The sequence below is a fragment of the Calidris pugnax genome, unplaced genomic scaffold (genome assembly GCF_001431845.1).
Source record: "Calidris pugnax isolate Ruff unplaced genomic scaffold, ASM143184v1 scaffold20, whole genome shotgun sequence".
NCBI classification, from domain to species: domain Eukaryota; kingdom Metazoa; phylum Chordata; class Aves; order Charadriiformes; family Scolopacidae; genus Calidris; species Calidris pugnax.
The window spans coordinates 13223217-13237202 of record NW_015094510.1 but is presented as its reverse complement, the minus strand read 5'-3'; the positions used below and the strand labels follow the sequence as shown (position 1 = coordinate 13237202).

Below are 13986 nucleotides of genomic sequence, written 5' to 3'. Positions count from 1 at the left end.
GGCCTCACCTCGAGTGCTGTGTTCAGATCTGGGCCCCTCACTACAGGAAGGACATTGAGCTGCTGGAGCGTGTCCAGAGGAGAGCCACCAAGCTGGTGAGGGGTCTAGAGAACAAGTCGTACGAGGAGAGGCTGAGGGAACTGGGTATGTTTAGTTTGGAGAAGAGGAGGCTGAGGGGAGACCTCATTGCCCTCTACAACTACCTGAAAGGAGGTTGTAGAGAGGTGGGTGTTGGTCTCTTCTCCCAAGAGAATAATGACAGGACCAGAGGAAATGGTCTGAAGTTGCAGCAGGGGAGGTTTAGATTAGATATTAGGAAGAATTACTTTACTGAGAGAGTGGTCAGGCACTGGAACAGCCTGCCTGGGGAGGTGGTGGAGTCACCATCCCTGGAGGTATTTAAGAAGCGTGTAGATGTGGCTCTTCAGGGCATGCCCTAGTGGCCGAGATTGTGGGGATCTTCTTCTGTGTGTATGGTTGGACTCGGTGATCTCAGAGGTCCTTTCCAACCACAAAGATTCTGTGATTCTATGAAGCCAAGTTTTATTTTAATTTTATATGCCTTAAATCCTGGAGAAGTAGATTAGATGATTAGAGGTAGCAAATTCCCTCTGCTGCTGTGTGTCCTTGTTCATAATGCATAAGGGTGCGCATTCAGAGTAAGAGAAATGAGCATACATGGAGGTGGCGGGTTCTCCTCCTCATCCTTCCTCATCCTGAATTTTCTGCCAGTTTATTTCCAAGTTCCTGATCCATCCTTCCTTCTTCCCTTTCCTTCCGTCACGGTCGCACTGCTGTTTATGCTTCCTCTTGCTGTCTGCTCCGCAGCCTCCCTCCCCATCTGCCTTTTCCTCCACACCTTTTCTTTCTTCTGAAGCGCTGTACTTAGTGTCTCTGACCAGATCAGGGAAAGAACCAGTGGAGCTGATAGGAAGGAGGAGGAGGAAGAGCAGGGGCACGTTGCAGCCAAGTTCCACTTCTTTTTCCCTCCAGCGCTCGGCTCTGCAGGTGAAATGGAGCACTGACTGTCCCCCGCCACCGCCGAGCAGGGAGGTCTGGCACTGGGCAGGGGCATGCTTTATTTGTACTGAAATAACTGGGGGGTTGTAACCAGTCTTTATTCCATTCTCAAGCATAATGTGTTCTGAAATGGTGGGGATAAAACATATTGTTCAGGCATTTTCTTTTCCCTGTAAGAGACAAAAGAGACGTACAAACGGAATTTGTGATTAATATAGCATGTGTGTTATATTAGGGGAAATTCACGCCTTTGATATCTGTAATATAATGGTAATTTTGTCTACCTAATCAGTTTTATCTGTCTGCCCCATCTAATCTCATCAAACTTTGTATTTATCCCTTGCTTATCATCAGAATAGTGCAAGTGATTACAAAATCCATCAAGTAGTTTAATCACTGATTATTTTTTTTCCCTTTTATTTCCAAGTAAACATGTGTGAAAAGGAGACTGGGAGATGGGTAGAAGACTGTGATAAAAAAGTTTACTTTAGGATGGGTGGATTTCATTTAGCCCTGAAAGCTACATGTTGATCTCCTGAGTAAAAGACTTTCTAAAATCAACATACCAGCCCATGAGAAAGCTCTTTCTCCAGACTGTGTGTAATTTACTCTCATGGCTGACAGTTCAGTAACTCCTGCAAATATTGATGGCCCCAGACTTGAAAATATGGGATGAACAGGTGGCTTGAGACAGACCTGTTTATACCCCAAAAGCCTGTGTATGCATTTTTCCTGTGCTGTTATTTTCCCCTGTGGGTTTCCATTTAGTACTCTGTACTGGTTTTATTTTATGTTCTCGCTGATAAACATCAACACTCTGATCTAGATCCCCAGTTAGAGAGCAGCTATTGGCCGGTCCCCAATATAGCAACACTCAAAGGTAAGTCAACCCGCAGAGTTTTGACTAGACCTGTGATATGGAAATACTGTGTTTGATTTTTATTTAGCACCCTCATTAATTTTTCCTGTTGCTGCTCCTTTAAAGTGAGGATCTTGGCAAGTTTCCCAAAGTCTTTCCCTCTGCCATTGTGTGTGAAACTGAAATTAAAAATGACAAGCCAGGCACGCAGTTAGTGCTAGCTGCAGTCCTGAGCAAAGAGACAGGAGAAAGGGTCTGTGAGGGCAAATTGTTGCCCATGCATGAAGGGGAGGCAATGGCAGGTGGTTCTCATGTACATTCAAATATCCTCAAACATAGAATCATAGAATCGTAGAATGGTTAGAATTGGAAGGGACCTTAAAGATCATCACGTTCCAACCCCCCTGCCATGGGCAGGGACACCTCCCACTAGAGCAGGTTGCTCAAAGCCCCATCCAGCCTGGCCTTGAACACTTCCAGGGATGGGGCATCCACAACATCAGTAAGGAGGCACGGTATTAGAAAAGAGTGAGCCTCCCAGCTGCCCAATGGCTCAGAGCTGCCATCCCAAATGCCTGCCTGAGGATCCCGTATACAAAATAGGACCTGCCACTTGTGAAGCCCTTGCTACACAGCATCTTGCCGGCCACCAACCCATCAAGGAGTCTGTTCTTTGTTAGCCAGGTCAATGATCCTGTAGTGTCCACAAAGCCTGATATAGGAGGGTGCAAGAAGCCATGCCAAATGCATTTGCTGGTTTTGTTAAGGAAAAGATGGCAAGCCCTGAGCAACCTGGTCTTACTCTGAAGTTTGCTCTGAGAGGGCTTTTGGACTACGTGGCACCCAAGGTCCCTTCCGAGCCAGGTTATTCTGTTTCTCTGCTGGTGAAAACCACCTGGCTGACTGACCACCTTCAGTCTTAAGCCTTTAACAAGCAGTCAGATTTTTCGGTGTGATTCATGAGCAATGTCAAAATTCTGTTAATTTGGAGGCACTTAAACTGGTTACCTAATGGGAACCATTTGTCCAGTGCTACACAGCGTTCTGGGTTTTGAACTGCAATTTACACTGTTGAATGGGTTTGGTTTTTTTCCGTAGTCCCCATTTTCTTCAAAAATGAGGGCCACTTTAATAAAACTCAGCTTTGCTGGTGCACACACAACCTGTAGATGCACCGTCCTTTTCCTTAGTTCTTTATTCAGGTTAAGTGGGGCTTTGAGGTCCACCAGAGTCTTGCATCCTGCAGTGCCGTGTTTCTCGCTCTGTCCATGCCCGGTGTGCTCTTGCCAATGGAGGGGAAAGACAAGGTGGGGGGAGAGGAAGAGAGTGTCTTCCTGGAAACTACAGCCCAGCTGGGAGATCTAATTTTAGGTTCACGAGACCTGGCACCTTGGCAGTGTCCTTTCACGTTGCTGATAATGCTGTTTTGGCACCAAGCAATCACTATGTGAGGAACGCAGCTGGCGAGTGGAACTGGGGTGGGGGGGTCAACATTTGTCATGGTTATCAGCGTAGCTGAACCACTGACCCCTTTTGGCTGACCCCTTCGTGCCTACACCTCTGTGGATAAAACCACATAATTACCTCCCCCTCATTAGTTCGAGGCCCAGCTCTGAAAGGTTGCCCACACTCTTCTATTATGTGTCACTGAATATGGCGTGTCTGTCACTCTTCCATTCAACACCTTGTGACTAGAGGTGACATGACCACAACATACATGACCAAAAACAGACTTCTGGGGAAAAAAAAAAAAAAGGTTGTGTTTACTCCTCTGAGCAAGAGAAAGAAGAGCAAAATAAAGGGGGCTTTAAAATAACAATCCCTTCATTTGCCTCTCTTGCAATATTCAGTTCTACTTCACCCCAACCTCATGAACCTTGGAGACCAGATTTGGTAGGTTCCACGGGAGGTTTCAATGCCTTCTGGCTTTGAAGGAACTCTGAAACACTTAGCTCGAGTTTTTCATCTGGGTTTGAGCTCCTTGCTGAAAAATGAAAGTCACACCTTTCCCTCACTGGCAGGCTACTTAGCTGAACTCCACAAGGTATTTGAAAGAAAAATGTCAAATCATTAGTCACCCAGATTGGGTTGGGTTTTTTTTAAAGGATCACAACACATATGGATATTTAATATCCAAGTCTTTGAAGCTGTTGTCTCGTATGTGCTGTAGTACAGACAGACCCTTGTATTCATACAGCAGGATGTTTTTCCAGCAGTAAAACAGAGTATACCTATATACACATTTTTGCAAAGATGCTCCTAATCTACTACAAAAATCTTAGCTTTGCTGCCCCTGGAGAGAGTTCAAAACTAAGTTTTAACCACGGTGGTGAGATGCTGAAGCTCTTCGATCCACAGGCAAACCATGAGACTGAAAAGTGGCTTCTCTTGGGTTGCTTTTCAAAAGCAGCAAAAAAGCATTTTTCCTGCTGTTTTGAACAAGAGTTTCCTGTCTCTGGAGTTACTACGCAGAGGTTATAGCAGTGTGTGTTTCTGAAGAGCCTCCTGTGTTCCAGCTCAGCACAAGAGTTCATCTCCGTAGCATCCCATGATTTGAGAAGTCTCTGCTGGGTTGCTCTGCTTCTGAGGCTACTGCAGCAGGTTGGCATGGAGAAATTAGAGCTGGCCCTGTGCAGACTCATTAATTTTACCTGCAGCTGAAGGCTGTGTTTGCAGCTTTCTACGTGGTGTGTTTTCTCACACTTTCTCTGAATTGGCTTTTTAAAAGTTAGAGAAACTGCTCTGCGAGTGTCTTTCAGCCTTGGAAATAAAACCTGAAAAAAGATGAGTGCTCAGCACATGTTCTTCCTCAGTATGGTCACGAAAAGCTCCTTTTGTAGCTTTGGCATCATTTCTTTTTCCTCTGACAGCAGTCAAGGGTTTTAGTTCAGAGCAGGGCCCTGTTGTACTGCTCTGTAGCGCTGGACTTAAAGCTTTTGCATTTTGCTAGCTTTAGCATATGATACATTGACCAAATTATGAAGAACATCGCTAAAGGTGAGGCACAACAGGTTTCATTATTTGTTCCGAAAGGGGTCTTGCAAATGTCTAACAAATCCATCCGCACTCTTAAAATTGCTTTAAAGAGTGCTGAACTCAAGTCATTTGTAGGTGGTTTATGTTTGCTGCCAGATTATTTCCAGTGGGGACTTGGGAAGCAGTGTTTGCAATTGTAAAGCTCCAAAATTTGAGATCTAGCATCAGTGCAGTTATGCCACCACCCTCTTTGTGGCACAAGAATTTGTGCAGCATAATTTTCTCATTCATCTGTACTCAGGATTTTTATAAAATTCAGCCTTTCCCCATACTTCCAATTCCTTTGGCAGGCTGGAGAAAAGCACTAAACTGTACATAAACTCAAGAGGATCAGAGGAAGAAGGACTCTACGTTCAGACCAAAACCAGATCCTTTTTTAATAGTTGTTTATTGTTTAGCTGGCCTTTGCACTTACAAAGGCTGGGAGTATCAAGTAGAAAAATTACATATTTTGAGACATTTCTAAACAAGAATGTAGATTCTGTACCTTTGGGTCGACTTTTTGGTTCATCTACTATATTGATAGGTCATGTGGAAAATTATGAGGAAAAATGGGTGGTTGAATGTTTATCTTCCAGTGAAAATGCAATGATCGATATAGACCCTGTGTAGATGTGTGGGAGTCTGTTAATGTACGTTTTTACTTAGCTGCACTTGAGAGGAAAAAACAAAAAAAAGTTTAAAAAAAAGCAAAGAAGTCCTGCAACAGTTAGTTCTGCTTGTTGATTTCAGGTTACCGCATGAGATTAGGATCTAGCACAGACAAAAAGGATTCAGGTCGCCTTCATGTTGATTTTGCTCAGGCAAGAGATGACTTTTATGAATGGGAATGCAAACAAAGAATGCTGGCCAGAGAAGAACGCCACAGACGCAAAATGGAAGAAGACAGACTGCGCCCTCCTTCTCCTCCGGCAATAATGCATTATTCTGAACACGAAGCTGCTTTGCTGGCTGAAAAATTGAAAGGTAAGCAGCGTTTGATACTTTTCAGTGTATTATTCCTCAAGAGCCATCCAGAAGTCAGAGCAGGGGAGCTGATTTCTCGCTGATGTATTTAATTACGTGCCCTGTTAGATTTCCCTTCTTCCTCTGCCATTTCTATGCCAATGGTAATCATACTCACCCACCTGCTAGAAATGTATGATGTCTGTCCATCTACCTGTGCTTTAACAGCTAAAACACAACCTTAAGAATACTACAGTGTTTTTTGGGGTTTTTTCTGTTCAGTTGCTGTCATCATCTACCTTGGAAAAGCTCCCATAATAAGACAACCTGTTAAAAACATCCTTCCTATTGAAGGCCTGATTCTTAAAATGTCTTTATTCCTTGACTGACATGTTACTACATTACGTGCATGTGACTGTCCTGATTCCTGGCATTTAAATTGCCCTCATGAGCTGCATTCTAACCTGCCCCTCAGATGCGGTGGTACAACTTATCTCTGACACACACCATCCATTCTTTCATTCCCTCTTTAGGGTTAGAATTACTTGTGCAAGATAGCGTCTTGTTTTGGTATGTGCTTGCTTGCTTGTTTGTTTTTTTCTAGGTACACTTACCGAGTTAATTTATTTCAAGGGTGCAGCTCGGGGATTCCTGTCTTTAATAGTTAAGATAGAAAGTGAGAAGCAAAGAAACAAAATTATTCATGGTAAAGAAATTGTAAAGAACATCAAACAAACAACTGCGCACACCCCTTGGAGTTGTATTTGTTTTCATTAAGTGTTTAGCAATTGTGTTTGGCATTCTTTCCCCACGTGGTGGCCAAGCACGTTACTTAACTGGGTGCCAGGTCACAAGAAACTGTGAGTCTTGACACTGTTTCAGAATTATCCAGATTAGACTTAGGTTATCTATCTGTCAACACACAGGCCGCTGTCCTAACTATGAAACATGTTTGGGAAGCTGAAGAAAGACAGAGCGAAGTGTTACATCCTTGGAGCATGGTGCAGAGATGCACCCTACTGTCTCTTTCAGTACTGCATTGATCACTGTTAGTTGTCACTGTTACCTCTCACCACACGCCCCCCTCTATTAATAATTCATTAAGGAACTGGGAGATTGGTAAAATAACACAGATGTATTGGTAGACCAGGAGAAAAGGAGGAAAGAGGCCCAAATATAAAATTTTTTAATTCTTTCCTAGCTTGCAGTCCAGAACCTCTAGAGGTTATACAATACAATACAATACAGTAAAACACACCACAATACAGAGATTTAGATTCATCTATGCCCAGAATCTGCTTTCCGTTGAATATTTTAGGAGATGATCTCTTTTAGGGAAGTTTTTCCTTATGTAGGAAGGCCTACTAAGCCTCCTGAACTAAGCTAGAAAATTCGAGAAGTCTGGACAATTTCTTCCGTATGGCTAGCCATCGCTTGGGGCAACCAAATGTGAGTTTTTGCAAGATGTTTAAGATGTCTATATTTAGAAGCTGTTTTCTTTTCATTCTAGGAAGTCTCTGTACTTAATTAAAACTTATTCCAAGCGTTCAGATCTTTGGTTCTCCTGAGGGACATTTGACCAGAGCTTGGCAAATATGCACAAATTTAATATAGAAATATTTTGAGCGCGATATAGACCAACACCATGTACATGGCTATTTTTCAGGAAATAAACTTTCAGAAATATATGCAATTAAATAAAAAATTAAGAAACCAAAATGCTAAGCTTATTTTTATTGGTCAAAAAAAAATCATTAAAATCCAGCAAAAGAACATATTGCAATTTTAAAACTTCACTAATTAGCCATTGCCTTTAGCGAGATTAATGGCACCAGCCCAGGATCCGTATAGACTGTAGGGGAAGGAGAATGCAAAGCAGCACCCTCTGTTCTCACTGGTCATGAGTTGTCTCCTGTACTAGGTACCCTAGAAAGCAGAGGTGGGGTTCAGTCATTATACTGGTCTACTTTACTTTTCCTATGACATTATGGCCAGTATCTATAAGGCATCAGGGTAGAACATTATGGCCTCCCTTGGGCAATGTGGATTCACAAGATGAGCCCTTTGTGACATCCTACCAACAGAAGTGAAGCAACACTAAAGAAACTTCAACTCTGGCAAAAGGCAGTTCATGTCATTTAATTTAGTGAAGCTTACAGAAGATATATACACGCACAAACACACATATATATCTATATATAATACTTGGGGTCAAAATCTCAGGTCTCTGGATATCACCAGATTTACATTGCTGCAAAAGCGTAGACAACTCATCCCAAAGAAAAGAAGGATCTAATATATATCTGCTCTTGGCAGGATTTACCTGAAAAGATTGGGTTTGAGCAGATGCTTTGCAGTTTTCTTAAGGAAAGTCATGACCTCCCCATGGTACCCACTTCAAAGGACTCCTGAGCTCTCTTGCCAGCTCATGAGACAGAGCTGCAGGTGCCCAGCGTGTGGGTTTCAGCTCCTGCAGCGCCTCCAGAACTTCACTGAGCAACACTAGCTGAAAAGCAGGCCAAAATAGCTAAACATCTGTCATCCCAAGATACTGCTTTGCAATCACAGATGTAGACACCTTGGTCTGAATCCAAGCAACTTTTGTTGTCAAAATAACCTTGGAAATTCCTGACAGCAAGGAAATCTGACGGTGAGCAGAGATGAACTAGGCTCATCAGCCAGTCCCCTGTTGTGGTCTAGATATTTATTGAGTCTATAACAGAGGTGACAATATCTTTTTTCACCTTCTGCAAACTGCAGCACAAGACTTAAAGAAATCATTGGTTTTGTGTACCAGACTTGGCTGGAAACTCTTGCCCCACTGTTGTCAGCATATTCCTATTCCTCTCCTGTGCTGAGGTCACCTGGTACAGCAGTAACTGCTGTAGAGGAGTGTGGGTGAGAGGGTAAAGAGGTATCTTCTGTGCCAGTTGGAAACAAAAGTTCATTTTAAAATTTCAGCCAGGTAGTCTCTACTGGTATGGAGCTTCATTGAAAAAAACACCCTGGTTTCTCAAAATGCACTGCCTGGTGACTCTGCGTATAAGACCTTCCATACCTCTCCAAAAGCATGAGGGTTTATGACTTGCTCTCCATGGACTATCACGAGTCCCTTCATATCTGCAAAGAACTTGCTTTGAACACTTGATTTATGCAGAAATAAGGGAAACCCATCAAACTGTGGAACCATGCAATTTTTCACCACTTTCCATTCTAGACTGTGGCAGACTGTTTTATGGGTATTTTCCTTTTCCTTTCCCTTTGCCTTTTCTCTTTTGTTCCTTTTTCCTTTTTTTTTTCTCCATAAAGGTCTTTAGGGTCTTGCAAATGAAATCCTTCATAACTTTTTCCTTGCTGGCAGTGTGGATATTTTTTTCTGCACCTTTCTTGTTTTTAGCCAAGAGTGTATTCACTTTTCTTTTCTCTAAGTGCTTGTGATGTTGTCCCTTTCCCTATCCACCTATTGTGCTTTGCTAGTGCCACTTTTCACTATGTGGCAGTGGCATATTGCCAGTATCTTGGGTGTAGGTCTCATGGATTTGAGCCTATAGCTCTAAAAATGTAAGCTACTAATTCTCATTGATTAAACATTTTTTGAGCTGCTCAACATTGATAATTTGCTAGTGATTTTCTCTGCTGGTCACAGCCAGAACCAAGAGGAGGAGAAGCCAAGGAGATGACAGTTCATAAAAGAGGAGATTTTCTGCACTGAAAAGATGACTTGTCACAAATTATTTGATTTAAATTTGTTTCATGCACTCCCGTGAGAAGAGTCCCACTCTTCATGAGTCCAGCACATAGAAGGCAGAAGAGACCTGAGCCTGGATTACTGGAGTGAGATGAGCTGCAGCATTCAAACTAGATGGGTAACAGGGGGAAGAACATGAGGTCCTTCTCATACCAGGGCTATGCTGATCAGCTTTAGGTTTGTAGCACACATTTTATGTTGCAAGCTGGTGGGGAAAAAAAACAGTATTTAATTTTGCATGACAAGTTATTTTTTGTTTGTTTGGTTGGTTTTCTTAACCTTCCAGACCACTAAAGTAGGTTTGAAGGGAAAGAGCAAAATAAGAAATAGGCACCATTCGTTAAAAATGGTAAAACAAAATTCCGCTTTTTCAAAAGGAACTCTTCAAATGTACTTTTTGATCCAAATATTCCAAAATTTGTCATGACATTTCAAATAGTTTCATCAAACCGTTCTTTGATTGCCACAGAATAAGATAACAGCTAAGCATAACTCAGGTTAATGAAACTTCTGCCCTCCTGTCTGACATCCTTCTGCCTTAGGTAGAAATCTGTGTTTCCTTGAGGAAATATCACAATAAATTCATGTTAATTCTGGGAAACCAGGGTCTTTTACAATGAAGTGTAGATATGAATTGACTCCTTAAATAGCCTTAGGGAATATTCCCTGAGTTCTTGTTCTGACAAAACCACCAGAATATTGTATCTTCCACTATTACATTACAAAAACGTGACCTTCTTGTCTTCTGGTTCATTGCAGCATTTTGTTTGGTGTGTGTCTTTGAGATTTTAATTCCTCAGTATGAAATCAGATGCATTATTACTGCACAGTGAGATGTGCCCGTAGATATTTAGGATCAAATTTGCATACTCTGACATCTGTTTTCCTGGGTGCTTTATAAACAGTTGAGTAATGTGGTGCCCAGAACTCCACACAACTGGAGGTGGGCTGAACCTTTTATCCTTAAGTGGAACACTGCTCTGTCAGGTGCATTGAAACAAAACAGTTTAATCCGTGTGCTTATGGCATCTGCGTTTCAAAGCAGAATTTCTAACATTGTGGTATTCTTAATTCAAGCATATCTGTACCTAATGGTGTCATCTTCAGAAATCACTTCTTGCAAATAAGCTCCTTTAAAATACTACATCTGTCTTGTTTGCTGCAGGTAGTTAAACGGTTCCACCGTCTAACAAAGACATCTATTCATATCTGATTATCTGTTTTTTAAATATTTTCAGGCAAAGGAGACATAAATATCTGCAAGCTATACACAATACCCTGGAATTTACCTCCCTTTTAAATACAGTGTTTCTTTATGAGCACGGGAAAGTTATTCATGTGGTTTTCTATTTAAAAAAAAATATAATTTGAAAAATTGAGAAGCTGCTTCTTTGCCAGGCACTGTATTATCCCCTGAAGAGAGAACAGATTGGAAATTTAAATAAATAGATGGCAGTTACAGTAGAATGAACTAACCGGGGATGCATCTTGTGCAAGATTCAGGTAACATCAAGCCTGACGATCTCAACCCTCGCACATCATTTGAAATCTAAACAACATTTAATTGCTTGGGAAATAGGATATTTCACTGAGAAGAAAACCACGCTGCTTTCGTGATGACTGCGCTTGGGAGCCAGCCTTGCGGAGCGCTGCAGGAGGGGCACGGGTATCCAGAGAGGCAAGTCTCACGCCCAAAGGATCGAATTCAGGGCAGGGCTACGTCAGAAGGGGAGGCAAAGCTCAGATCCTCCCAACAAATCCAATGAACGCCAGGTTTAATTGCTGCTGAAAGACTCCAGACCTGTTTTTAGCACCATCTTTTTTTATTAGTAGCGTATCGGGACGGAGCCCGACAACAGACATGTTTCGGGCGCTTCGGCGTCAAAATCTGTTCGCTCACCCTTCCCGTTTTTAGATCATCGTTTTCTCCTTCCCTCTTCCATATGCTGCTGACATCTGCTGTGACACAATACATCTGGCTCCCAGAGCCTGGCACAGCGAGCCGGCGCGGAGCGAGGGCACTTTTCTCTGCTGGCAGAGGTGGGTTCAGCTATCGGCAGCCTGGTAACCCAATTCCCTGGGCACCTCCCTCCGAGAGCCTGCGAGAAGTGCGCTCGCCGCTAAGTTTGTATGGCTAAAAGTGTCCTCCTTCACCCCAATCTGTATCGTATCAATGCAAATTTTGAAGGTTTTAATATCAACCCACTTGATTAAATGCACCGCACTGCCAAATGACTCAAGTTAATTACTATGAACTGGCAAATTGCGGCACGTCGATCTGAAAGTTTGTGGTGTGATTTTGAGAAATAGGGAGGAAAGTCAATACCCTCATAATTACTTTTTATTGGAAGTAATGGCATCAGCAGGAGAAGATAATGGATTTCTCTGTCTCACATGAAACACCCACCTCTGGAAGAATTTTGTGTGATATAATTTGGAAGAAAGAGTTTGATGGTACAGGGGGGAGAGGGTACCTTTTAAGATATCTTTTAGTAAACTTGTATGCATATTTTTTATCAAATCTGGTTTCAGCTAGTCACTTATTACATAACTGGAAAAGTTTCTTGGTTATAGCATAAAGTTAAGGCTATTTAAAAAATAGTAAGGAGGATATTAATCATTCTTTAAAAGAACCCTTTGGCAGTAAGAATTTATATTCCCTGATTCTCACTTATTATGCAGTGCCATTGGGTTAGAAATGTTATTAATCCCAAAAGTACAAGACTGATGTGTGTGTTGCATGGCACAATTATATAAGGTGTCTGAGCAGGGGAAAAAAGAAGGTGAGTGGTAGTAGCTGAAGAGTTGTGTTTCTAGGTCAGTGGCAGGCATTCTGTGCAGGAGGAGCTCTTAAGCCAAGAGAAAAATAGGTCGTCATTGTGGTACCAAAAGTGGCGTGTGCTGGGAAGCAAATTGTTCCTGATGCACAGGGGAGCTGGGCTGAACCTGCGGATGAGAGAGGTTAGTAAACCTGTTCCCTGACCTAATTCACCCCCAGCAGTGACCCGCTGTGGTTTATTATTTTTCATATTGAATTCAGTGTCTGTAGTTTAGAAATCTTAGTTATAGTCTAATAAATTATTAAATCAGAAGTCAGATTATCAGTGACCTTGACCTTACATCCTCCCCTGGCTGCAGTTAGATGGAGGAAAGAAGTCTGTATCCTGAACTGGCCACCTCTGCTTTCCTGTAATAATAGCTGGACTGGGCCCAGTTTGACAAACTGGAGTGTGATCAGACCAGCAGCTCCAGGCAGAGGTGAGGGCAGCGTAACCATAAGCAAAGGGGTAGCGCTGAGCGGGTGGGGATGAGGCAGGGGACACAACGTCTTCCAGTGTCCCAGCTACAGCTGACAGAGGACAGGCTGTCAGTCAGAGGCAAATAGATGGGACATATCCCGAGACTCCACGTGTCTCCTCTCTATATGCCCTGCAGCTCAGGCACTCTCAGTTCTCACAATAATGCCTTCAAGAGGTGTTTGTTACCTGGATTTCTAGTGGTCAGAGCTGTGCAGAATGTAGCATAAGGGCACACCTACCCCTTCCCATCTCACAGAGAAAAATGAGATCATTAATGCAACCCAAAATACATGCAGCCAGCACAGGAGCTTTGTAGGTGTAGTCATCAGGATAAAGAATAGCAGCTCTGTCTTTTCAGCATCTCCTTGCAAGCCTAGGAGGTTGCATGAGGGAAGCAAGGTTAGGGCCAAGAGGTAGTATGAGCTGACTCTGGACAACACCATGGCCCATAGGACAATGTAGAAGGATTGCTGTGATTTAGACAGGCTCCAAGTGTTGTGTAAATTGTTTCAGATACTTTTCAAACATTTGAGAATGTCCAGGGTTGGGAAGACACTGAGGCTAAAAGCAACTGTAGCCCAGTGTTTAAGTCCACCAAACAATGTCACTCTCAAAATAGAGAAATATAAAGTTAGCTATATTTGCAATATATCTGTAAGCGTAGAAATGATAGCAATAAGAGTGTTTGAATGCCTGGCTTCAGAGAGATGGATTAGTCTATCTCCTTTCTAATGGCTAAGGCCTTAGACACCATCACCCAAGTTGTGAAAGCACCTTATGGAGGTACTTAGCAGTGAGAGATAAATAGTGACAACATTGCAGATTACTCTGAGCTGAATTCTGTCCTGTGTTACACCAGGGAAACTTCATAAACTGAGAGTAAAATCTCAGTTTACAACACTTTTTCCCAATATACCATTTTGTAGCAGTTCTTGCCATAGCTTTTCCTATTAACAAGTTTATGCCAGTTGAGGTTGCACAGAGGTGGTCAAATTACAAGCAGAAAAAGGCAAAACATTTGTCAACAATTACTCCTTTTTTTTTTTTTTTTCAACAAAAAATACCCAAAAGGCCTCAGG

At 42.4% G+C, this 13986-nt stretch overlaps 1 protein-coding gene across 3 annotated transcripts in view; it reads left to right on the top strand.

Moving 5' to 3' along the window:
• ENOX1 (ecto-NOX disulfide-thiol exchanger 1) overlaps positions 1–13986 on the top strand; it is a 299113-nt gene that overhangs the window by 196792 nt on the left and 88335 nt on the right. For all 3 annotated transcript variants that reach the window (XM_014966053.1, XM_014966054.1, XM_014966052.1), the window contains one exon: positions 5648–5881. In XM_014966053.1, the coding sequence (XP_014821539.1) occupies positions 5648–5881 (234 nt within the window). The remainder of the gene's footprint in view (positions 1–5647; positions 5882–13986) is intronic.